The sequence below is a fragment of the Apteryx mantelli genome, chromosome 2, assembly GCF_036417845.1.
Source record: "Apteryx mantelli isolate bAptMan1 chromosome 2, bAptMan1.hap1, whole genome shotgun sequence".
In the NCBI taxonomy this organism is placed as follows: Eukaryota; Metazoa; Chordata; class Aves; order Apterygiformes; family Apterygidae; genus Apteryx; species Apteryx mantelli.
Genome location: NC_089979.1, coordinates 25,718,915 through 25,745,620, shown reverse-complemented (window position 1 = coordinate 25,745,620; position 26,706 = coordinate 25,718,915). Strand labels below are relative to the sequence as shown.

The following is a 26,706-nucleotide window of genomic DNA, read 5'->3' as shown; positions in this document are numbered from 1 at the left end:
GAGGCGAGCGCGGGGGAAGACACGGCCGCCCCGCGCCCCGGCGGCGCCTCTGCGGCCCGGCTCCCGCTTTGCCCGCGCCGCGGGCGGGCCAGGCCGGCCCCTCCGCCGCCTCTCCGGGGAGGCCCGCGGGAAGACTACATCTCCCGACGTGCCCTGCGGGGCGCCGCCGCGTGGAGCATGCCGGGAGCGCGGGGCCTGGGGCCGGCGTGCGCCACCGCCTCCATGTTCCCCCTCCCGCCGGCGCGATGCCGCCCGCTCTTCCCGTGAGACGCACCCTCTCCCTCCGCCCCTAGCGGGCGGAGCCTCGGCCCTCCTGCTGGCTGTCGTTCTGGGTGACTTCCTTCCCACCCAATCAGCACTCGATATGGTGCAGTTTGTAGCCAATGAGAGGCGCAGGAGGGCGGGCCTCCGCCGGCGGGCGGGCAGGCAGCGGTAGTGGCGTTTGGCTGAGCGGCCGGGAACGGCGCGAGCCCCATTTAAAGGGCCAGCGAGTTTGGAGGAAAGTTGCGCGGAGTTCCGCGGGCCGGCCCGCCGCTGGCCAGGGCCATCCGCGAGCCGCACCGGGCGGCGGCGGGGGCGCCCGGCGCCCCGGGACCTGGCGGCGGCATGGAGCAGGCAGCGCCCAAAAGGTAGCGACCCTCGCGTGCCGCTCCTGCCTCTCCCGGAAGCGAGCGCGGCGGCACCTTCGGGGCGGGGGGGGGCGGCCGGGCGCGGCCTTGTCGCGGCGCGGCGCGGCGGCCCCGCCTGCCCCTCCGCCGCCCCCCGCGGGAGCGCGCCCGGCGGCCGCGGAGCCCCCGGGGCGGCGGGGCCCGGCGGGAGCGGAGCCGCGGGCGCTGGGAGGGGGCGTGGCGCGCGGGCAGGGCAGGGCAGGGCAGGGCAGGGCCGGCGGCGGCGGCGGGCCCCGGCGGGCCGGGGCGCGGTGGCTGCGCGACGCCCCCTCCTCGCCGCGGGGCCTGGGCCGCGGAGGGGCTGCCGGCCGCGGCGTGCTGCGGGGGCGGAGGCTCTGCAGCAGGTCGCTGTTAGTGCGCGGTAGCGCTCCCGAAATCATCCTTCTGATAAACGTGCAGTGACCCTTAGGGAATGCGGGAGGGACTGAATTGGAAGAGGAAAACTTTAGCGGGAAGTGAGTGCAACTTGATTGCCTGGAGCTAGCGAGCAGTCCCTTTTGGCCTTAAAGCCTGCGTGCTTTTTATAATTCAGATCTAAGGCAGAAACCGATATAAGCAGTTCATATCTTTTTACACTAGAAAGTACCCGTCTGTTTTGCTGGTGGAGAGATGTTTGTGGGGGTGGGGGTTGCATACTTGCAATTGCAAATCAGGGAGTGGGAAGAGGTTCCCTTCCCCTAGTATAAGCATTTTCATAAGTATTTAGAATAACCGTTCTTATTAATCAGTGTGTATTTGGGGGGCCCTTAGGATTTGAGTATTCTTCTTGGTAGTCCCCAGGGCAAGAAAAAGTTTTTGTTTCTCAGTTCAGGGAATGATGTGAAACCCTGAGCTTTTGTTTTAAATATAGTACTGTGGTCTTCATACACAAAGCTATTCTGCTTTAATTACATGGATATGCTTAAATTGCAACGATCCTTTCTTAGATGTAGTTAGTGTACAGAATGTAGTTATGTAGCGTACATGTATTCTTACCATTTTAGAACTCTAAATAGTTTACTCTTGCTTCCTGATAATTTAGCAAAACATCTAGAAACTGCACAGTAAAAACTTGTGCTGGAAGATAATAAATCAATTTTTATTTCCTACTTTATTTCTTTAAATATGCATGTTTTTGTGGCGAAGACTTGTTGTATTTTATAATTTTTTTTAGAACTTAGTGTCTTAATCTTTGACTCCTGATTTGACAGCGTGATAGTCTGGCTTCTGTAGAAGATGCATTGTGATCAGCATGAGAATCAAATTTTGTCTTCTCCACATTGAACATGTGAGAGAAGGTACCTAGTATGTTTAGTTTGCCTTAAGGACTGATGATGAGCTTTATAGTGTTTGACTCTGTTTTGTTTTCAGTGTTTTAATGTGTACTGAAGCTCCTAGCTGTGGACATCTTGACCCCAATATGTGGGGGAACATGGGTGGTAAAGAAATGCACAAGAGAATCTTAATTTGGAAATAAATTCAGTATGGAGGGAACTAGATGAGATTCTGGTGACCAAGTCCATTTTTGCAAATGAACTCCTGCTGGTGGTGTTGACAGTATTTCCTGCAAACATACTTTCTGCAGTCTTTTTTGGCTTAGTTATGAGACTTTGAGAAGTATAGGCTTTAGCAGTCTTTTGCTTTTTGAACTTATTTGACCATTTAGGATACGCTTATCTTAGGTTTTTCAAGCTTTTCTTCACTGTTACAACAGCTATAAACTTTCTTCGAAAACGAAGCCTCAGACTGTCTTCTGTTAGATATTGGCTCCTGCTTTTGTGTTGAGGAGGACAGTAGATACTGCAGTGTTGCAGAAGAACTGCAAGAGGTAGTAGAACTTGAAGGACAAGAGCCCTGATTTGCTTCTTGATGCATATAACCGTTAAATTATCTGTTTCCAGCCAATTAAATTTACCAAAGCTTAAGGTAAGGGAAAAGGAAGCAGGGACAGTATCACTATTTAAAGCATTGAGGCTGCCTTTCTCTACCTCGCTTGTAGTGAGATAGCATGCTACTGAGAAGAAAGGGAGACAGTGCTGCAAGTTAGATTGTATTTTAGGTTTTTCTATATTCTTCATCTCTGGTCCTGCCCTGCTGCTGCTTCTTTCTGATGGAAGACTGAATGCTGGAAATCTCTCATGTAGAAGCTGGGAATGAAGCAGTGAGGGGGGGTGGAGGGACAGACCTACAGCATAATTTCAGACTGGCAGCATTGCATGTCTTGAATACAGGAAATAGGAGAGGCACCAGTAAGAATTTAGGAGATGAAATGAGAATACTTGAGAAGGAATGGATATTAGAAGCACCAGTACAGAGCTTGTGTTCTGGTGATATCAGAAGATTGAAAATGAAGCTTGAAGTTAGCATAACTTACAGTTTTCTTATGATCCAGGATTTGCACTAGTTTTATTACCGAATTTTGACTGTGTGGGTATCCTAACTGAGAGTGGAGAGGTGGAGCTACTTAAATCCTTAAATTCAGGCAGGAAGAACTAGAAAGCTGATGGGGAAACTTCTAAACTCTCTGGCATGTTTTTAAACTTTTCAGGAAATAAGCTTCAAAAACTGAAATTTGAATGTGATGAGAACTTTGTGTATTTGTTTCTTTAATGGGAGGAAAGATAAGAACTCAGCTTTTCATGAGAAATTAGTGTATGCAGCCTTCACTCTGCAGCCCTTTTGTCTATTGGCTTTGGCAGTTTTTGGAGTGTTTTGTGGTGTTCCCAACTATTCTGCTAGACTATGCACTTTTTCTACAAGTCTAGAAAGAATACAGATTATTTTGTGGGTGATGGATTTTTTTCTTAATACCTGCTGTGGTGACTTGGGAGGGAAGCACCATATTTACTTGGCAAAATAGATGAGATCATTAGATTTCTTTACTTACTGTGTCTTCTATCTACAGGATCAATTACTGAGAGGGACCTATATATGTCACAATCTATGTAGCATAAGATACTCATTTAGAGGTAGCAAGAGTTTCATATGAACACTTCAAAGCTCCATAGATGTCTTAGAATCCCAAAGTTTTTGTATGGGTATAGAACACTTTTATTCCACCTTTGTCTATGAAGGAACACACCACTGATGCCAATGGGCTACATCACAGAAATTTTGTGTAGACGCTTGCAAGCCTTTAAAACAGGTTCTTCAGAAAATAGCAACGATGATGTCCAAGTGACAGGCCAGGCCATTGTAGTTTTTTTAAAAAAGGAATGGTTAAACAAAGTTAGTATTTTTGACAGCAATGTACTGCAACAATAACAAAAGACTTGTAAGAAGTCCTTTTCAGAATAATTTCATTTACTTTTTTTATTCAGAACACCTACTTCAAATTATTATAGTGAAGAATTTTTGTAGCAATTGACATGAACTGTTTTCTTGCGTCTGAATTTTAACTGTATTTCAGATGTGCTTCTCTCAGTCACTAAAAAAGATGTTCACTCTTGAACTGCAGTCAGTTAGAAGTGATTGAAAGTTGTTTTGGCTACAAAACTTGCCTCTGAATCTTTCTGCCACTTTTCTGTGGGTTTTGGTTGTGTTTTTCTGTATATATTAACATACTCATGTAGGGAAGTAGACTACATGCAAGGGAAAAGGAAGGTGGCTAGAGATGCAATTCTATCAAATAAATATATTTTAATCTTGCTCATCTGTTTATCCTGCCCACTGCCCCCAAATAAAAGGCTCCTTAACAAGCATGGAACATAGTGATCAAGGTCCTTTCTGTAAACTGTAACAATTTAACTTTTATTTAAATCCAGCTTTCTAAGTTTTGTGGGAAGGAGTCAATTCATATTTTAGTATGAAATTTTTTGTGAAACAGGTGCAGTTCTTAATATGAATGGGCATTTACTCAGTCATGTGGATGACAATTGCCAATTTCGTGCTGAAAGTGATGGGACAAAGGTGCAAGTTTGTTTAGGTTGAGAAAACTATGTAAATACACAACATAATGTAATCTCTCTTAAACTTGCCTCTATTTATGTGAATGGCATAAAACTGTATAAATGTCTCAAGACTTTTGTATACCACCTCTGTTTCTGATGATTACAGTGATTTCTCTTACTAGTTTCTCTTTTAGTATTTTGGTATAATTCGGTATAATTTAGTATTTCGGTATAATTGATCACAGCCATTCTTTTTGAATGTTTCGACATGGTAGTTCTACAAAATCAACTGTGCATATATCTGTGTTTCATGGAGTAGGTGTCCATTTTTTTTATAACTCATGACAATAATCAGTGGAGTTTTGTTCTTTATCCCTGCTTTATTTTTCTTTGCCACCTTTCAGTTTTCTTTATGCCTATCTCTTTAGCACATTGTCAGTTTATTTTGTACAGGCTGTACATAGTGACATAGAACACTAAACTTGTGCTTCTTTTTTTCATGTCTGAGGGAAAAAATTCCTGCTCTTTCAGTTCCAAATTCAGATGTTTCTGATCTTTATGCTAGAATCAGTAGTCTTGGGTATCTCTCACTGTTTCTAAATTTTTCTGTGTTTAGTTATATGCAGTTTTGGTGACATAATCAATGATGTAAAGGATTCTGGTCATGCTAAGTGTGAATATTTTTGCCCATCAACTGGATTTTTATAAGTAACTTTTTTTAGTTGGTCTCCATGCTTGCAGGAACAGTTCTCCTGGAAAATTACTGAAATTGCTCATAATTGTTACTTAATGATTATGGGCAACCTTTCTAGAGCAAACAAATACAGAATGACTTTCTCCCCAGGGTTTATAATTATCTTCTACATTTCTCCTTTAGGCTTTCTCACAGTTGCATCTATGGGACTTGCATCCTGTAGCCAGAATAAAACTGTTCCTGAACAGTTCCTGATTTATTCTGTTTTATACCCTTCCGTCATGAGGACCCATGGAGGAGAGGAATGCAAGGAGGCTTTTACTCTGATTGCTCTGTGCTCTCGAGCCATTTGTCTCTACAGTTTTCCCCTCTATTTCTAGTAATGCCTTAGCAGATAGGTATTCTGTTGGGTGCTCATAGTATGTACTTCCTGTGTAGAACATTGTAATACTTCCAGTAAACACCTATTTTAAATCGGCAGTGATGCTTCTAAAATGTTTGGCTCAATGTGTCTTGTTTGTCTTGCATGCCTATAAAATGAGGCTACTAAGGCATACATGCAACTCCTGATTAAGAAGCTGAGTCTTAAGTCTTAGATGTTACTTTCTGACTCCAATTTTAGTTGCTTAGTTTTTAACCAAGATAGTATGTTAATATCTCTAGTCCTTTCTTCTTGTATTCTATTTAGTGGTTTACAGGCAGTTATGACAGTCATCTTTCTCCTCCTCCCCTTCTCACTAAATTTTCTTTAATGCTTTCTTAATAGCATATGATACACCCTGAAATGGTTGCAATATAGTTTAATGATTTCTAGTTCTGAAAGTCTAATAGAATTCCTGGCCTTTAAACCATCTGTGTCTTTAGTAACTTTCTGTGTGATTCAAAGAACTGTGGTGTTGATGCTGTCGCTTGAACACTGGAGTTCTTTCATGATCTGCCATCTGGGCTTTCCAGTATGTTTTCAAAGGAGTGCGAAGTACTTTGAACAATGTATTTGGAGATGAAATTACTGAGGCTGACATATCTTGCATCCTCTAAACTGGTCTAGTATTTAGCTGTCTTATTGTTCAGTGTTACTTGGCCTCATAAAATGTTTTCCAGAGTGGGGTAAACATGAAAATAATTTTAAAACTACCAAGTGCTTATTTCTTTGGTCTCCAGGTTGTCTCTTAAGTACTCCAGATAATATCTGTTATTTGACAATAATGCTTGTTTTATTCAGTTTATGGCTATTCATTAGCACTTCCCTAGTGCTTCACAAGCAGCCCTAATGCCTTGGCATTAGGGAGCTGATAAAACCCTTTTGGTGTTGAGTATATTCTGAAGTTCTCTTTCAAGAAGCAAATCTGCTGAAAGGAACACTTGAAAGTGAAATTTTGAAGGCTTCTTCAAAATGGGCTTCAGATGGGAAAACTTTAATTTTAGCAAACGTTTTGGTGAGCAAGTGGAAGTGTTTTCTTCCTACACCTCTTTGGAGGAAGGCCCTTGTATGTTTTCTTTTTTCCTCCAATTACTAAAAAGTTTAGTCTTTCCACTGGTTCTGTTGAAGGTGTCATCTGTTACGCAGTTCTTCAGTTAAGTGAGAGACTCGGCTAATGGTCATATCTTTTATTTAAGATTTTTGAGGCATTGCTGGTAGCATAAATATATCGTGTATGTTCTCTGTTGGTGGCAAACCAAGCACAAATGCAGTAATTTTTCTTCTGTGTACATTACCTTTAAGGATGCAAGTAACCTGGTTGGGGATGGGGAAGAGAATGTGGAGGGGGGGGAGGAAAAAAAAAAGACTCGAAACAAAAGAAAATGGACTAAGCTTCTTAATGATTTCTTTCTTTCTTTAATACTTACATTTTTATTTATGCCTCAGTTTACACTTGTTCGGCAATGAAATATGTGCTTCCCTGCAGGATTTGAGTTCATGACAGTTCTTTCCTTCACTTTGGGAACTCTTATTTCCCCTTAACCCATATGCTTTCCAGCTACCTGTCTGTTCATTGTAGCAAACTGCATGGTCTTTACTGCAGTACATACACCTTCCTTTACCGGTTGTGGATGCTCTTTATATTCACATCAGTCAGATTATCTTGTGTGTATGTATATGTGCACACAGAGCTTTCTTTCCTCATTTAACACTAGTCTGTGTGTGCCTGTGTGCTTGTACAATTACTTTAAATTTTTGTCTTTACTCAGATGGCTGGAAATAACAAATCCTGTCTTCCCCTACCCTGGAGCTGCTCAGTCACAGTCATTTCACTTATCTTTTTAGTTCTCCATATCACAAAATTACTTCATTTAATATGAAGGAGTCTGTCTTGAGTACTGTTCTTTATGTTATGTTAATGTTAGATTTGACAACCTGTTCTGTCCATGTCCCCCTCCTTTTCTATATTTTGCATTCTTTTCCAGGGAAGTGTCACAGGGTAACATGTTTTCCATAAGGTCTCAATGATATTCTGTGCTTCAAAGTTTTCTTCTCCTCCATATGGAATACATTGTCTATGTCTAGCACTACAGCACTAGCTATTCTTCAGGTCATCTTTTGCTTTAATAGTCCCCTTGGCTACCATGTAGAGTTAACTTGTTATTTCAGTCTTGTAGCAGAATTCCCTATAACTTCTGGAGTGAAGGATTTACATGTTGCGGCCACATGGCCCTACTGCAATATGTGTGTGTTTTTCTTTCCTGTGTTATGTTCAGTGCCAGTTTCATCAAAAGCTTGCAGCTGAGTTATTTTCATCTTAGATCCGTAAGGAACCTGCAAGCGGGGCAGACAGGAGGACTGGAGCCCAGGGGAAAGACAAGGGCACGTTGTGAAGAACTGAGAATGGTGGTGAAAGTGGGCTCAAGATGCTGGAAGAGATGGCAGTGTGATATGCAGCTGTGAGAGAGTAAACTGGAAGAAAAATACTACAGTGTTACATAATTAGAGATGCTGTGTTGTAACTGTCCCTACGTGTGTTCACGAAGATGCCACAGTGGACTACTCATGCAACTCCTTAAAGAGTATTTGACTTTTGGAAGTTCAGTGTTCTGCTGTCATTTGTGTGGCTGAAACGCTACCATCTGCTTCTATCGTCATCCTGACTCTGGGTTCTGCTTTTAACTTAATGTTAAACTTAACTGGCTTATAAGGAGAGTGGTGTAGTTTTAAAAACTCTGAAGACTTATATAGCTGAGTTCATTTAAGTTGGTTACGCTTCCTGTGCTAGCTGTTTTAGTTTCCTTCTATCCAAGGTGTGCTGCAGAACAAGCTGTAAATTTTAGTTATAATAGACATTTAATTCGTTTTAAGAGTAACTAAAATCCATACTTTCTTAGAAACCGGTATTTCATATAGGTGGAGGACTGGTTTATTCTTTCTTAGAAAGCCACGGAGTGCGCTAGTCAGTAATGACCGTGTGTTTGCATGCTGGCTGCTTTGTGATGAAAGGTGTGCTTTGCTGGATGACTTCCAAGCTTCTGTGGTTTGTTCCTCTGTGTACTTTTGGCTTGCTTGTATCCTTCACAAAGGAAGTGGGTTGATCAGTGGATTGGTCCCATGCTACTCTGTGTTGGATGAACATTAGTGGGAAGATTGTAATGTCAAAATTGTCTTAACTTTCCCCGTTTTGTACTTGATGATGTTTCATTAGTGCGTCATAATTAGACACCTTATTTTCATCGTAATATGTTTTTCTTCATATGCTTTTTTTTTTCTTGTCCAGCCACTTACACATTTGCTAGAGTTCTTTTATTTGCCTTCCTCCTTCAAAATAACTTTGTCTTTATCCTAGCAAACTGAAAAAGCTAAGTGAAGATAGCTTAACTAAGCAGCCTGAAGAAGTCTTTGATGTTCTGGAGAAACTTGGTGAAGGGTAAGTGCAACTGTTTATGAGAGGAGAGGATCAGAGGGGAACAGTATCTAAAGCATGTGGTGGAATGTTACGTTACAGAGGCAGGGATTGTCAATGCCAGAGGAATGCTTCTTGAGCTCTTTTAGAGAAGCTTTAATAATAAAGCAAATGCATGTATTGGTAGCCTTCCATGCTACCCCAAAGCTGTTTATGCATTCTTGTCATGTCTCTCACTGATTATGGCAGCAAAGGTGTGTATGCCTATACTGAGGTTAGATACAGTACATCTTGACAAAGATTCATTATTCAGAGGTATTGCTTTTCTGAGGTCCTGATAGAATTGCAGCCTGACCACCCCCACCCCCTCCAACTTCTACATAAGCATGTGGCTTATGTGACATTTTATAGGTAATACTTGCTAGAAATGAGAAGCAAATTCTCTTGTAAAAATAACATTTTAATTCTTTCTTTTATTTTCAGATCTTATGGTAGTGTGTTTAAAGCAATACACAAAGAGTCTGGACAAGTTGTAGCAATTAAACAGGTCCCTGTGGAGTCAGATCTTCAAGAAATAATTAAAGAAATCTCTATAATGCAACAATGTGACAGGTAGGCATGACAATTCTGCTCCCTTTCTAAGAATCTACGTGAAAATGTATTTGCAATTGAAATGTGTTGTGAATGTAACTGAAATTTAGAAAAGTGTTTGCAGCTGCATATATGGAAAACTAAAGCAGTTTACTTAAAGCAACCTCTTTGAGCATCTAATCCTATCCTTTATTTGGACTGAAGGAAGTGCAAATGAGGTACTTAGAAATTGTTGAAAGAATAAAGTGTTGTGAATGTGGAGAATTCTAAGCACATACAACTACTTATTTGCACTGCCAAGCTCAAAGATTACTATTTCCTGTAAACATTCTAGGCCATGTGAATTCCGAGTTACCCATTCTGGAAGATGGATAAAGATACTTATAGCACAAGACTAATGGCTAGCTGTTAACTTCCAAAATAGTATCATATCAATAGCCACTTTTCATGGAGGAACACTTCTGTTAAATAACAAACAATCTTAAAATAGTTCTGGAGAAGGGCTGTTATCTTACACTTCATAAACAATATATCTTGGCTAGTACTGTAGGATTGTAGCATCAAATATCTGCAAGGATGCTGAAATAAATTATTTTGCTTCCTCTCTTCTGTAGAGTTTCTTTCTTTGTTTGTTTCCATGTACCTCTTGGTATCACTTTTTAAAGTTTTGGTTATAATTTCACGAACAGATTTGTCAGGGTGAGTTTTTATTCATATCTAATCAGTGCTGCAGGAGTCTATTGTTTGCAGTTCAAGGAAAGTTTCACACTCCAGTTAGAAGAAACTTCCTTTAAAATTTTGATTGTTTTACTCATTAACTTGGTAAGTCTGTATTATAGCAAGTGGTCTGTTACTTTCTTAGTTGTGTTTGTGCTTTCCTGGTGTGTCAGTGTTGAATTTTTGTCATTAAATGAAAAATTTGCCCTTGTTTGACAATGAGTGGTACTCACCCCAGATTTGAAGATAATTCTTTTAGTGCAGTCTGTATTTATTCAGATGTTGCTGAATGTTTTGGACAAGATGCAGCCATTCTCTGGTTGAAGCAAAGGTTGGGGTGCAGCTCTGCTTCTGTGTTGTCTTCCTCAGTGCAAATACAATACTGTGCAGTGCTGATGGGAGGGAGGGACCATACCCTTTTAACACTTCCTTTTGCCATGTGGTGATTCCACAGATGTTGCATTAAAGCCCTGGGTTTATAGAGCATCTGAAATAAAAGGTGCTTCAATCTTAACACTTCCTCCTTTCGCCCCCTTCTCCATGCTAGGTTCTAGAAGTAGCTACACTGTTTGGGCTGAAGCCCTCCTGGGGAAAAAAGTAGATCCATAGCAACTGCTTGCCTTAGAAAAAGGCTGATTTATATGGTTAGCTGGGATGAGGCTGTAAGCAAATGTGATGATGTTATGGTTGCCTTGTTTTGATTTGTAATAATACAGTTTTTGCTGGGAATACTAACAGTGTAAATCTGGTAGGAGATGGTCACAAAAATCAGTGGGATTAGTAATTCTGTTGAAAAGATTTTATTCTACAGAGATGATGGTAAATTCCTCGTTTCAGGAATTCCTAGGGGCAAGATCAGTATGTAGTTCTGATTTGTTAGATTTTAGTTCTAGATTTGTTAGGTAGGTGGGAATTGGATGTTCTTATGGTAGTGGCAATAGCTCTTTACCGAGGTGTAGTTTGCAGTACCTGCCATATCATGAAAAGGTGTGTTTGCTTTGGGTTTTGACCTGTCCTACATAAGATAGCACCGTGTTGCAGGAGGAAACCATAGATCCTCTTTTTCTTGTAGCAGTATTCTAACAAAAAACCCTGCTGCCAAAAGCCCCCATCCAAAACCACAGTCCCTTGCTCCAAAACAAAACTGTGTTTAGTTCCACCCCGCAATGTAGGTGTTCTGATCAGAGGCCAGCGTCAGAGATCTCAGGATGCTGCTCTGAGGGACTGATGCCAGTCTGACTAGCCTCCTTTGCTTAAGTTCCTGGAAAAAACTCCAGCCTTTTATTTCCGTAAACACAACATCTAATCACTATTCTGAAGGAAGATCCTTGTTACATCTTTACCACATCTGTTTATACCTTTTTGTTGCGAGTGCCTCAGAGGAAGCATTATGTCAAGTGACATGTTGATGAATAACAAAGCAACATGTTCTGTTTATGACAGTACTATAAATATATCTTCACATGAGATATTTCAGTATGGAAATGGATTTTCAGATCCAGAAATCTTGTTCTAACCAACACTAAATTCTGTTTTCAGACAGTAGCCTACATCTGCACTTGAAAGAAGTTCATGTATGTGAAAAAGGGGGAAATGAGGGAGTTTGTGTGTGTGTGTCTTTTTTTTTTTTTTTTCCTTTGTATTTGGTACTGGGAGAGAGGAAACGGGAGGTTTTTCAAGGTGCTGAGGGAAGAAGGAAAAAGCCATTAGCTTCTCAAGGAGAGTTAAAAATGGAGAGGTCTTAGGAAGAGGAAAAACAAGCTTGTTAAGTAAGAAAGATGCTGCCTGCCTTTCATCAGAAGACTGATATTTGGGCAAAACTGTTTCTTAAGTTTTCGGTGATATTTAAATAATTATGTGTATAGTAATGCCTTTATTATTTTATTAGCAGTCAAACTTTATTGTTCAAACTAGGCATTGATTAAACTAATTACAGTTTTAAAATGTATTTGATTACACTTGCTATCTGGCTGTGCTGTTGTCTGTCAAACTGTAATTTTTAACAGAACTTTTGCTGATATCTTCCCAATGAAAATTCATCTATTTATTTTTATTTTTTCCATCTAGTCCCTATGTTGTCAAGTATTATGGCAGCTATTTTAAGAACACAGATCTATGGATTGTTATGGAATATTGTGGGGCTGGCTCTGTTTCAGACATAATTAGACTTCGTAATAAAACGGTGAGTTGTTTTTTCTTATCTTACAGCGTTTATTAAAATTAAACTGTTATTTAAGACTAGAAGTGAGAATAAAAATCAGAGTAACCAGACAAGATTTCGGCTGTTGCTGAGGGAAGTATTTTCACCTCAGTTCCTCAGGAAACAAGCTTGTGCATTTGCTCTGGCTATCTGTTTTATCATTTCTCCATGGAGTGATCACTAACAGTACACAATGTATCTTGAAATATGAAGTTCCTGTAAATTTCATGAAAGTTGCTGTCTTGTAAAAGGAAAGACTTTTGTGTGGCTTCTTCCCCCTATCCTTTCCACCCCACAGTCTGTGAGCAGGTTGTTTGGTACATGCATGGCTTGAAAACAGCCACAGAATTGTCTTTCTCCCACTCGGTAATTCGGGAGCGTAAGTAAGTGGTGTTACACAAGGAATGAGAAGGGAAAGGGATGCCATTTGGAGAATGTGGGAGAGAATCCAAAGGGGAGTTTTAGGGAGGAGTTGCAATGAGGCTATGACAGAAGTGATGCAGAGGAGGATGCAAGCCTGCAGGAAACTGGCTTTGTTAGTTCTACTTGTGAAAGAGTTTCTTTTAAAAAGGTTTTGTTGTAGGTGCTGAATATTCTTTAAATGCTTTGATGTTGTTTTCTCCCCAGTAGTGGGCAGTAACATAAGGTATTTATTTTACTAGTAAGTGTTGTAAGATGATCCTGCACTTGCTAGCTTTTTTACATTTTGTAAAGACACTTTAAATATGCTCTAAAATGTTCTTTGTACCACATGTGGGAGCAGAGGAAGGAAATAGTGTTGAGGCTTAGGAGGAAAAAAGGAGGCAAGGGAAGATGGAGTTGGATTTATTAGGAAGTGGGGTAATGTCCAGAACAGAGGGAACCTCTTTGGGAAGGATGACATTCATTTTAAATTAAAATGCATCAGGACTGCTGTGTTGTTGAACTGAAGACTCTGGGGAAAAAAACAAAAAATATAGGAGAGTACACTGCTGGAGTTTTTGCATCATTTAGTAATGATGTTCTTATGGTTGTATATTAGCCAAGGAATAGGATGATAATCAGTAGCTCAAACAGAAAATGATGCAAACTAGTCCAGAACTAGTGAAGTTCTGTTTAAACCAGGATGTAGAAAAATAAGCAAAAAAACTTGTATGTGTGTCTATAGAAAAAGCTAGACTTCTTTATTAAAAAGTGTGTGTGTGTGTGTGTCTATATAGATTGAAAAAAAAATTGGGCAATCCAGTTTCTTAGATATTTTAGAATATTGACATGATAGGGATGCTGGAAACTCAATGGAAAGATGATATTTAAAGAGTCTTGGAGCAAATGTATATCAATGATCACAGAAACTAACTTTTTTTTTTCCCCCCTTATTCCTGTTTCATATGGTAAAAATTGATAGCAGAAACTTTACTCTGAAAATAGAATCAATAGGTACATGGATTAACATAATGGGGAAAAGTCAACATACCTTTTTGTAAGGGGAAGTCATGCCATGCATGCCTATTAGAAGTGTGGTGTGTTTTTTTTATTTATTTTTATTTTTTTAGGAGTTGTTGGCCATGTGAGTAACTCTGGTTGATGTAGGTATATTCTCGTGTTGAAAGATTTTTGGACAGATTTTCACACCAGAGACTCTTGAAGAAATATGGCTGCAGTGGAGTAAATGGGAAGTCCTCTCATAGATTAAGTGGTTTATAGTTGGAGAAAGAAAGAAAGGGTTAGAATAAATCATCAGTTTGGGAACCCTACGCAGGTCTGTGCTATCCTTTCTGGGAAACAGGATAGAAATGCCGATAGAATGTTGCTAGTAGTAAAATCAAGGAAAGACTTGCAGAAGGACTTTGTGATGCTGAGTCTCTGGCTGAGGAAAGAAGCATGGTAAATGTGAAGGGATGCGTTTGGCTTGGGGTGAGGGGGTGAATCTTTAGACACAGGTTCCTGAGCGCTTCAGCTTAATGTTTAGCAATAATTAAATAAGTAAAGGGGGTGCTAAAGATGCCAAGGATGTAACAGAATAACAGAAGTTAGAGAAAGGTGGTGAGGATGATCAAAAACATAGAAAACTTCTCTGTAAGGAGGTACTAAATTAATTAGATTTCTTCTGTGTGGAAAAGAGGTACCCAGAGGGCAAAATGGTGAAGACTTAGAAAACCATAAGTGGCACAAAGAAAGTGAGTAAGACTTGGTTATCTGCTCTTTGTTACAAAACAAAGGAGCACTTGGGTGGTAGATTTGAAACAGTTTTTTTTTTTTTTTTTTTCCCTCCACCTGTGGTGATGAGGTCCACCATATAATTCTAAAAGATAGTATAGCTGTTGAGAGTTTGGTTTCAAAAGGCAATTGGACAAGACTATGGAAAAAACAGTGAGAGCTGATGAACAGAAATATTGAATATCTGGCTCAGGAAATCTGCATACTTCAGATTACTGGGTAGGTAAAGCAGACAAGTATCCCTGTTTACTTGCCATGTTCTTATATTCTTCCCTGGGTACCTACTGTAGGCCACTGCTGAAGACAGACTACTGGGCTAGATAGGCCTTTTAGTCTGGCTTCTGACAGGTGGTGTTCTGGTGGACAAATATAAAAGCAAACTCCTCCACTTCTCACTTGTCATGTCTACAACTCGCAGGATTTGGGCAGCTTTTTTTTTTCTGTACCACCAAAACTGTATTAGTCCTTATTTTGACATTTCCCTGCCTCATGAAATATTAAGAGAGATTCTGAAAGTTGAATATTATTTCATAGACACTGATTGCCATTCAGCCTCCTTTTGTTGTCTTCTCTGTAAATATGGAAGCTATTTTGTGTTCTGTTTGCATAAGATGGTTTGGACAGACAATTGCTATTGTATTTATGCGTTATAACTAAACACAAATTTAGCTTCCAATTGCACATGTCTTTACAAACTTTCTGTGTGGTGAGTTTGTGGAAAATATTCTCAGGTCACAACAACAGACAAATTATAGTGGTTCAAAGTCTTCTCTGGAAAATGTGTAGTGTACTGGATGTCTGCATCAGTCATTGTGTAAATCCATCAATATCTCCTTGCTCATGTAAAGGGAGAATAAGAATTTGACTTGTGCTATGTGAATATGCTTGAAAGTGTCTATTCTTGTACATACTAAACTTAAAAATGAAAAAAAAAATTGCTATTTTATTTCTAGCAAGTGAAACAAAAGTATTATCTCTAATTTGCTTCGATTGCCTTATTTTAAGAATGTGCCCTGTTAAAATTATAGTCTTCCCTTTTCAGTCCTGCTTGCCCTCCCTGGCAAATCATTTCAGGCTGTCTGAAAGAGCTCTAACTGATTTAATTAACCTATATACAATTTAATTGCATTTGCATTAAAAGCAGTTTTAACTGTTTAAATTGTAAGCCTATATGGAAAAAGTTAGTTACCTTAGTAAGCTAAAGCTGGTGCGCATCCCATTAGTGGCTGCCATAATTTATAAGACTGAAACTACCATATTTTTTGTATAATCACTGAGGAACAAGAGAACTTACATTCTTGATTTTTGTGGAATCAAGTGACTTGATTACTCTGACTATTGTGTGATGGATAATGTCTGACAATGCGTTACTGGAATGAGGCTGTTTAGAGTATTCAGTGGTTCACCTTAAACAGAATTTGTTTGTGGAAACAATAAATGGCTCCACTATGGAGGGGTTGATCCTTATTTTGTCAGAATGTATATTCAGTAGCCCCAAACACTCATGACAATTTTCCTAAGTTGTCATAGTGAGAATGAAGACTATGGATGGGCCAAGAAAAAGGTCTGTTTCCTGCTTTTCTATATCTAAGAAGAAGAAACTGAGGAATTGCAGAATCACAGAATAGTTGAGTTTGGAAGGACCTCTGGAGATCATCTAGTCCACCCCCCTTGCTCAAGCAGGGTCACCTAGAGAATGTTGCCCAGGGTTACGTCCAGACGGCTTTTGAATATCTCGAAGGATGGAGACTCCACAACCTCTCTGGGCAACCTGTTCCAGTGCTCTGTCACCCTCACAGTGAAGAAGTACTTCCTCATGTTCAGATGGAACTGTCTGTGTTTCAGTTTGTGCCCGTTATCTCATGTCCTGTCGCTGGGCACCACTGAAAAGAGTCTGGCCCTGTCCTCTTTACACCCTCCCTTCAGATATTTATACACGTTGATAAGATTCCTCCCCTCAGTCTTCTCTTCTCCAGGCTGAACAGGCCCAGCTCTCTCAGCCTTTCCTCAAATGAGAGATGCCTCAGTCCCTTAATCATTTTAGTAGCCCTCTGCTGGACCCTCTCCAGTAGTGCCATGTCTCTCTTGTACTGGGGAGCCCAGCACTGGACATAGTGCTCCAGCTGTGGCCTCCCCAGGGCGGAGTAGAGGGGGAGGAACACCTCCCTCAACCTGCTGGTTCACTGTAATGTAGCAAAAAAGGGGGAAGCAGAATCCGGAGTTAAGGCAGTTTCTGATGACTGTTGGTAGCTTATTCACGTCAAAAAGTTTCCAGCTTGGTAGGAGCAACTTCTTGCTGAAGAGGTCAAAGCCACAACTGTGGAAGTTAAGTCAACCCCTCAAATTCTGCTCCAGAGTTTTATAGCATGCCAGGCAGGTTCAGCAATGCTGGAGCAAGTTTGTGATGCTGTCTGCTAGCTTACCTAAGGTGTGGTTCTCATCAGTCCAAGGCAACAAAGCTGTATATCTAGTTTTGTCTGTGTTTTCACAATGCCTGATTTGGGATGTGCTTTTATCTTACACAGTCAAACTCTGAGTAGCTGCCAAAAAGGGGCAGTTAACCTGGCTTATGTGTTCCTACCTCCTCCATGCCTCAGATCAAGTGATTATGTGGCTTCAGGGAAAGCTTGGATAAGCTTGTTGATATGATTTTCTTTTAATTTACTTTATGTATGTATGTATTTATTGAAACTGCTTCCCCTCTAGGTTGGCCGAGGTTTTTTGTTTGTTTGCTCTTGTGTGGGGTTGTGTGTGGGTTTTTTTTTTTTTTCCCCCCTATTTTTAGCGAGTTAACTTGACTCTAGTTGTAGCAAATAGTGGGTAGATCTGATGCAAGAGAGGCATTAGGAATGAGCAGTGGGGAAGGGGAGGGAAAAGAAGGAATGAGACTGACTTTCAGTCTGCAATGGAATAAGATAATTATAATATGAAGCTACACCTTAAGTTCTGCTGGCTACTATTAACACTTCAGGGAGTATTGGCACATCAGCGTCTTTACTGATAACCTAGGATGTGCTTGCGCATCTGCTGATTCCAATCAGCTGAGTGATTCTAATCCCATCTCTTTCATGGACCAAACTCTGCTGTAGCCTGCCACATAGCTGTGCTTGGCAGTGGGTTTGCGAGATGAAACCTGCATGTTCAGGACAGTGTTGTAACTAGCAAGTGTAGCAGTGTATTACTATATAGATGGCATGCTGTTGGGTCCAGAGGTCCTGCATCTTGTATCTAAGCCGTAATTTCCTTTATATACGAATTTATTAATCAGTTACTTGCACGTTGCCTCGTGTTGTTTTCAGCCATGCATCTGTTTTATTTTCTTAGCTAATTACTTTTTTTCATGCGTTTAAGTGCCAGCAATTCAAAGGCACAGTGTATCTATATCTTTAAACACTGTGTTTGAATGCCTGATTTCACTTTCCCTCTACAGTACATAGGGGTCCAGGGCACACCTTTGTTACCTCTTTGGGCTAAAGACATTTTGGTCAAAAGACTGTTATTTTGCAGTTTTAAGCAGTCATACTTCTTGGTAACTTTAATTTTCCAGTTAAAATAGTTTAAATTTGTGGGCCTTTGCAGCACTAAAACATGTATGACTTGCAGCTGTGAATTGGATATCTAAGGCCTAAAATCTCTGTTATGTTTTTCAGTTTAACTGGTATCTATTGTAGAATACCTTCCCTTCCTAATCTGACATGGATTGATTTATAGCCAGCCAGGCCTTTATGTAAGGTCAAAATTCCTCATGCCTGGTTGACTTGTTCTACTGATGTCAGTGGTCAGAAGTTAAGGCAGTGGACAAGTCCATCTGGGATCTGCTGCTGACCATGTTCTGTTGCTAGGCCTTCCAGGAGATGAATAGGATCAATAAGCTAGTCAGCTGCGCTGCTGTTCCAGAGTGGTCTTTAGGCCAAGACTTTTCAAGTACTTTTCTGCAGAGCCATACTGAGGAGACATCCAGGCTGAGAAGGCAGGATAGACTGTATGTGACTAGGGAAAGGAAAAATGTGCTTGTGTGTCCTTCTTCCTTTCTTGCTATTCTTTTTCCTCCTTGTCTATCCTACTTTAAGCCCTGCTCGTTTCCCTCATAGGATCACACTTACCTGGATTGTATTTGTTTGGTAAAAGAAACAGGAGTGGAATATTTCCTGCTCTTCTACTCTTATCAAAAGAAGTTATTTTCTGCCAATGTCCTGTATTTTCTTCTCTTCCCTCCCCCACCCCCAACTGTGCTTGTCTGTTGTTTTCTCTTTAGATCAATCTCATGCCTTCCTAGCATGCTAGAGTCTCAAGATCCAGCTTTATACCCACTATGCTTGCTTACTGCAATAAGTCTGTCAAAATGGATTTTTCTTTTAGCACCTGCACCTTAGGCTCCTTCCCTTGATTACATACTGTGGGTAATTGGGTCCTCTTCCCTCTCCATCCTCTGTTTTCTCCAGCTGAGCTCCTCTCATCTCTCACCTTCTCGCTGTGTCAGAGGCTCAGTCTTCTCTTGCTGTCAGGACCCAGGCGGAGCAGTGGCTGCTGTCCAGTACCGCTGCAGAGCTCCACGTGTTGGAGTGCCACGGCTTCTTGCTGATATGTTCATCAACAAAGAAGAGCTGAAGTGCAGCAGCCTTTTGCAGTCAACACATCTTTGATCTTGAAGGCAAATAATGTATAGTCTTCAGTGGCTTTCTGAAGATATAAGCTTTCTAATGGTTGAGGAAGAAGATTGTTATAGTCCCTTAACTTGTCCTTTGGTTTGTCAGCTGTATGTGGCCTATGATCTGGCAGCTGTAGAGCACTGTCTTAGTTGGTGAATGCTACAACAGAAGTTGGGCTCCTTTTATAAAATGAATAAAGCTCCTTGGTGATTTTATTGTTGCTATAGTTGGTAAACAAATTAATAATATCAGAAGCTCATGATTAGTCTAAAAGAATAAGTGTAAACTTTTGCAGAATAAGAGCAAAATTTTGCTTGGTTACCTACCTACAAGGTATGCAAAGCTGGACTGCTCAGTCATCTTTGAAACTGGATAGTGAAACTCCATGGGACAAGGAAAGGGCAGCCCCTGCCTATAGGCACTGATCTGGGATGGAGAAGTGTTCTGCATTCCATTGCTTCTCCTGGATTTTTGTATAGTCTATACATTAATTTTACTGTTTTACTTTAAACTGCATATGCACTTTAGGGAACTGGACTCCTGTTCTTTTCCTTTCTTTTCCCTTCCCTCCCAAGTGCCCTAGCTCTCGGGCTTCTCTTGCTTTCTGTCCTTGTTTTTCAGAGATACAGCTTCAAAAAGATGATCACCCCAACAGGATGACTTAAATGCTAATCTGTAGGCTTTCTTCTGGGAGGCAGAAGATGGTAAATGTGTTTGAATTCCCACTGAATGAGAAGGGCTTAAACTTCCTGCCATGATTTATCTCCCATGACCATATACTGGTTGTTTGGTATCTGTGATGAAATCTTTATATGGCTCTTCCTTCTGTCAGTTTGTGGGGAGAGGAGAAAAGAGGTTGATCCGAAATGTCCTGGTTGCCTTATTCCTTGCCTAGCCTTACAAACCAGGTTACCCTATACTAGTTTCTGCAATGCAACACACAGCTTATCCAGTTCTTCCACCAGAGGGTTGGCCAGGGTGAATGTTTGTCTAGTAAAATCCTTGTTATGGCTCTGAACATTTGGCTGCTACATAAATGCTGAGTGGTACTACCTCAATTTTAAGAATTATTTTTGCTCAGGTCTTTAGAGTAGCAGTGTAGGTTCCCTCAGAAATTGGTTGTAGTGTTTAAATCTCAAACTGGTAGAGCTTTCTTCAACCCTGCAGTAAAACTGTATCAGCCTGTTTGGAAATTGGCTCATGGTGGAACATCAGTTTCTGTCTCAGGAAAAGAACTATTTATGCACCAGGTGTGAAATGGAGATGATAAATTGGTTAAATGACATCAAATAAGAGCAAGTTAGAGCTATGCTATTATACAGTAGTTATTCTGAAAGCAAATTAATATATTATATGCAAATAAGGCTGCAAAATAGAGCTTTCAGAAGTTTGGAAGTTTCTGAATTAAGATTCACTGTGCAATTTGATTCATCCTCCAGTACATGTGCAGCATGAAATACTTTTTATTATCCTCTTGCCCCCCTTTTTCTGCAGGACTCAGTGTGCAGAATGGATTGTGCTCACTCAGTGAATAAACACTATATGCGCTGTTAAAAATACTATTTAATTTGAGATTTTGTGTTCATTTGCACAGTATTCAAGAGCTGCTCTGAAGACAGTTATTTTTCCCAGACTTTTGTATTGTATTATTCATTGTAATATCTGACTAATTAATAACAGAATTTATTTTCATAGAAATCTGAAGGTCACATGAACATCTGCAGGTCCATTCTAAGGAAAATTAGCTTCCTGGAAGATTCCTGTAGTTTCCCACCTAGATTATTCTAGGTAGATGCTTAAGACATTAGAGAGCTGTTTTGTGGGCTGTCTTAAAGTTGTTGGCAGCCAGGTAGTGGTAAAATGTTTGGCATTGTGTAACTTATTGGTCGTCTTTTTTAAAAATATGCTTATTGTAAGAAAGTTGACAACATACTACTTCAGTTCTAATGGACGTATTTGCTGGGTTTCACAAGATTTACTTTTGTTAATGATCTCATTCTGCAATCTGGTCACTTCTGAAAGCTGAGAGAGGCTTCTGTATGCTCAGTGGGGGACAGGGAGACAGAATTTTTGCAGTGTGTGTGTGTGGTGTGTCCCCCCCCCCACACACACACCCCGACATGTAGAAAGTATCTACTTGCATATTCAATGGACTCCACCACCTAACTTTGGGGGGATTTCAAGAGAATGGCAGAAGTTGCACCTGTGACTCATCTTTCAATTTGAGCTGCTATAGATTTTTTTCAAAGAAAAGATTGCTAGGATTACATAAAATAAACAAAACCTTTTTTTCCCCTTTATATATAATTTTAGGTAGTGTCAGCCTTATGTTGCTGAAAGAATAACATGGTCATATAAACACAGGATGAGAAAGAATTTATCTGTACTAATGTATTCCAATCAAAGGTAGCTATTTAAATGAGTGTTTAATCAGGATAATCATGTGTGGGCATCCCATACACACTGAACGTCACAAAACACTCTCAAAGCCCTATTCCTGTAATACTAAAAGATGGAAGTCTAACCTTACCTCCTCCCCCCAATGCATTTCCCCTCAAAAAAAAAAAAAAAAAAAAGTTTGCTGTAGAACTAAAACCATTAGATGATTTGTATGTGTGTACAAGTATCTTAAGGGAGGGTGTCAAGAAGAAGGAGCCAGACTCTTTTCAGTGGTGCCCAGCGACAGGACAAGAGGCAACGGGCACAAACTGAAACATGGGAAGTTCTGTCTGAACATGAGAAAAAACTTCTTTACTGTGAGGGTGACAGAGCACTGGAACAGGCTGCCCAGAGAGGTTGTGGAGTCTCCTTCTCTGGAGATATTCAAAACCTGCCTGGACGCGATCCTGTGCAATGCGCTCTAGGTGACCCTGCTTGAGCAGGGGGGTTGGACTAGATGATCTCCAGAGGTCTCTTCCAACCTCAGCGATTCTGTGATTCTTTGTGATTCTGTGATTTGCTAATGTCTCTTTCAATTTTTCAGTTCGAGGCAATCTCTCACCATATAAAATTCTAATTTAGACAGTAAAAATTATCTTAATCCTAAGGAATTAAAACCAGAATCATTAAAGTTAGAACAGTGTATCATTCCTCCATGTATATTTTCTTTTACAGTAAAAGAATCTGTATTTAAAGTTGAGATGGATTTATTGCTGTATATTATTGTGTTGAAGAAAGGGAGGAAATGTAGGAAAACTGCAGATAAAGGAAAGGCTTCTCTGTTGTAACTGAATGTTTATTTTGGAGGTGATGAGGGAGGAGGAGAATGGCTTGTTGCCACTGCTTGAAACAGAATAATTTAGCTTGGAAGGGACCTCTGGAAGTCATCTAAATCCACTCTCCTGCTCCAAGGAAGGCTAACTTCAAAGTTCAGTCAGGTTGATCAGGACCTTGTCCAGCTGAGTTCTGAAAAATCTGCAAAGGTCTTTCCGGGCAGTAGTCTTTCTGGGCAGCCTTCCAGTGCTTATTCACTTTCATTATGTGTTTCTTTTTTTCGTTGGATCTAACTGGAATTTCCCCTGTTACAACTTGTGACTGTTGCCTCTTTTTCTTTTGCTGGGCAATTCCAAGAGGTGTCTGCCTCTTTTTATTTTTATTTTATTTATTTTTTTATTTTATTTTTAAATTTATTCCCCCTTTAGATGGTTGAAGGCAGCACCAAGATCTCCCCTCTTCTCCAAACAAGACAACCCTCCCCCCTCAACCTCTCCTTGTGTGTCATTTGCTCTAGCCCCCAGCCAGCTTACTGGCCCACTGCTGGACTCTCTCCGGTTTGTCAGTATTTCTTTTATAATAGCCTGTAGCTGGACACAGCATTCCAGATTTGTCTTCACAAGTGCTAATTAAAGGGGAGTATTTACTTCCCTTGACTTGCTGACAGTACTTTCCTGATGAAGGCCAAGCTTGCTGATATGGCAAGCCTTCACTGTTGTAAGTGTAATGCTGGCTCATGTTCAGCTTGTCTCCTGGGACCCCTAGAGCCTTTTCTGAAGTGGTGCTACCTAGCTGGTTGATCCCCAGCCCATACTGCTGCATGGGGTTATTCTGTCACAGGTGCTGGACTTTACCTCTGTTAAACTTAATGAAATTTGCTGTGTGCCTTAAGTCCTCCAGGCTGTTGAGGTCTGAGTGGCAGCTCTGCCTTTCAGTATATTGACAGCTCCCCACAATGTGGTGTCATCCACAAACTTGAGAGTGCATTCTAGCTCATTGCACAGGTTGTTGATGAAGATGTTAGAGTAATGGATTGTTGGAGTATTGGCCCCAGTAACAGCCAGTTACTCCTCCCCATCTTGTAATCTACCTGTCTGTTCCATGACTCCCCAGTTTGGCTACAAAGATATGGGAGACTGTATCGACAGCCTTCCTAAAGGAAAGGTAGACAACATCCATAGCTCTCACATCATCCTCACAAAAAAGTAGTCAGGTTAATTAGGCATGATTTCCCCTTGGTAAACTTGCGTTGGCTATTTCTAATCACCTTGTTACATTTTGTGTAATGGCTTCTGTGAGTATTTGTTCCATAATATCCCAGAGACTGAGGATAACCTGGCCAGCCTGTAATTTCTTACCCTTTTTGAAGATGATATCCTAAGGGACCTCCCCTGATTGCTGTGACTTTTTAAAGGTGATTGAGAGTAGGCTTGGGTTGGCATTAGCCAGCTCCTCAGCACCTTTGGATGCATCCCATCTGCTCCCATGGACTTGGACTTGTCCAGTTTACTTGAGCAATTCCTAACTCATTTCTACTTTGCTACTAAGCACAGAGATCTGGGAGGTTTGAGGGACCCCACTAAAGAGTGAGGCAAAGGAGGTGTTGAGGAGCTTCTGTGTCTCTTGTTAATAGTTTGACCACCTTGTTTAGCAGCAGGCCAACATTTTTCTTGATCTCTTTTGCTGCATATACATCAGTAGAACCTTTCTTATCCTCCATATTGCTGTCCAGTTTCAAATCCAGCCTAGATTTGGCCTTCCTAATTCCTGAGGGCCTGGGCAATGCTGCTTTGTTTTCACAGAATCACAGAATGGTTGAGGTTGGAAGGGACTGCTGGAGATCATCTAGTCCAACCCCCCTGCTCAAGCAGGGTCACCTAGAGCACATCGCACAGATCCTGTCAATATCTTTATCTCCTCAAAAGACATTGCTTCATCATTATTAGAGTGAATAGCTATCTTGTGATCAGCTTTAACCTTTCTTGAACCATCACGTCTACTACAAAGGCCAGAATAGCTTACACAGTAACATATACTGAGGCTTTATATTTCATACATTCCCAACTGCTACTTTCTCACCATGCAAGTTAGCCTACAATACAGTGGCAGATAATTCTCCTGGGAAACAGGAGATGGGAGCTTTGAATACATTAGAGTTGAAGAAGTTCTGGAATTTAGAGCTCAAAGTTACTGGGCAAGCACTCTTACACTGCCATGTAGAAAGTCAGCACAGCCAGCTCCTGCAGCCATGTTCTAAGCAGAAAGACATTGTGACTTTATTTTAGGAGTGGGCCACTTCTGCTGGTATGTACTGGGCATGTTTTATACATGTTTATTGGATGCCCAACTCAGAGAACTAGAGGTTAGTCTACTTAGTTTCTGTATTACAAGAAAGTATGAGCAGAAACGAGATGACCAGTTGCTTAGGCCAGAGTGATTGGCCATCCACCAGAGAACTAAGAAATATATCTAAGAAATAGTTTGGCCAACAGAAAGCTGCCTAATAAAGCAGCTACTGAATTCACAGCTTTCATATCACAGTTTGACTTAAACACCCAACTCCTCATTCAAATTCAGGGTTCGTTCAGTATAGGGGATAGATACCCAAGAGGCAAAAATGAAGCTATAAATCCAGCATTTCTTAAACTTTTGAGAACTTTACTACAGAAGTGAAGATCTTTGTTTTGTTTTTATAATATAACATACCTAATTATCAGAAATAATTGCAACTGGCATTTAAGTGGAAAACCCAGATATTTTTCAACCAAACAGTTTTCGTAAATTTTTTGAAGAGACCATTAACTCAAGTTTAAAGACTTTTTATGGGAAAAGTTTCTTGCACAAAATATTCCTTTGCTTCCTAAGAATGAGACTTATAAAATGGGTTTAATAACTCTTGCGCTATTTTTCCCACCTTCTGGAGAAAAGGAAAATCTAGATGATCTCCAGAGGTCCCTTCCAACCTCAACCATTCCGTGATTCTGTGATTCTGTGAAAAAACAGTAAATGACACTACTGTTATAAATCCATTAGTCCTTTCCAGCTGAGTTATACTTTAGTTCTGCTTTCTGCAAAACAAAAGAAAATCCATGTTAAGCATGCATTTTTGCAACTGCTGTTGAACCAGGATTGCCAACATGATTGCCCCTCCAATTTGTAAAAGATATTGCTACTAGAGGCATAAATGAACAACTTCATTACCAATCACAGGAAAGGGCTTGAGGACTGGAATAGGCTTGGAAAACACCTATCATCTCCTTCTGTATGTACAGTAGAAAAGCCCTAGTACACAGCATATGGCATCAAGCAAACTGTCTTAACATGGACACAGTAAGCATGCTTAAACAAAACTACATCAATGAAATATCAATGCCCAGGCTACAGCACCACTGAAATCAGTAAATAACTAAGTTTCCTTGCTGAGTTCCTATAAATTTTTAATTATCCCATTCAAGCTAAGACATCCTAACTGCCAGACAGGGCAGACAATTTTTAAGAAATGCTTTAAACAGGAGAGATATCCAAAATCCAAAGAACTACCTGGGTCTGAGTCTCTGCTAGAGAAACAAACTAGGCTCAAGAGACAATTAGCGAAGCACAGAAGAGATAATTAGAGAAACATTATCTGAATTGGACTGTCAGGTAATTTTAAAAACCATTTGAGTGAACATTTGGGAAACCAACTAGGAATAACTAACAGAGCTACAGGCAGAGAGTCATGCCTCACTAACTACTTGATATTCTGTTCTATTACTATAGTAATGCACATGGACATATGCTGACATCACTTAACTGGACTTTCAGAAAATGTTAAAATTCCACACTACAGAATGAGGTCTACATTATAAACCCCCACAACAGAGGGAGTATTTGTTCATTCTTATGAATTAGCTAAGCAAGGGAAACAACTCTAAAAGAAAACTTTTCCAATTCAGAAACATCTTCTAATGAAATCTCAATTGAAAAGACCAATCTGTGAGACTCCAGTATTATAGTATGAATTCAGCAACCAGTATGTGATTAAGAGAACTATCAGAAACTTGTTCAAAACCAGGAAAGTGACAAATGGTTTTCAAATT

The 26,706-nt window shown here is 40.5% G+C and overlaps 1 protein-coding gene across 8 annotated transcripts in view; it reads left to right on the top strand.

Annotated features, from left to right (window-relative positions):
• The first annotated feature begins 474 nt into the window (after positions 1 to 474).
• The window catches only part of STK3 (serine/threonine kinase 3), a 156,735-nt gene continuing 130,503 nt past the window's right edge, over positions 475 to 26,706 (top strand). For 5 of the 8 annotated variants that reach the window (XM_067290355.1, XM_067290359.1, XM_067290356.1 and 2 more), the window contains exons 1-4: positions 476 to 629; positions 9,005 to 9,085; positions 9,545 to 9,673; positions 12,437 to 12,551. In XM_067290355.1, coding sequence (XP_067146456.1) covers positions 607 to 629; positions 9,005 to 9,085; positions 9,545 to 9,673; positions 12,437 to 12,551 — 348 coding nt within the window. In that variant the 5' untranslated portion in view covers positions 476 to 606. Of the gene's footprint in view, positions 630 to 9,004; positions 9,086 to 9,544; positions 9,674 to 12,436; positions 12,552 to 26,706 lie in introns of all 8 variants that reach the window. The other 3 variants (XM_067290362.1, XM_067290357.1, XM_067290361.1) reach the window with 3 other exon arrangements.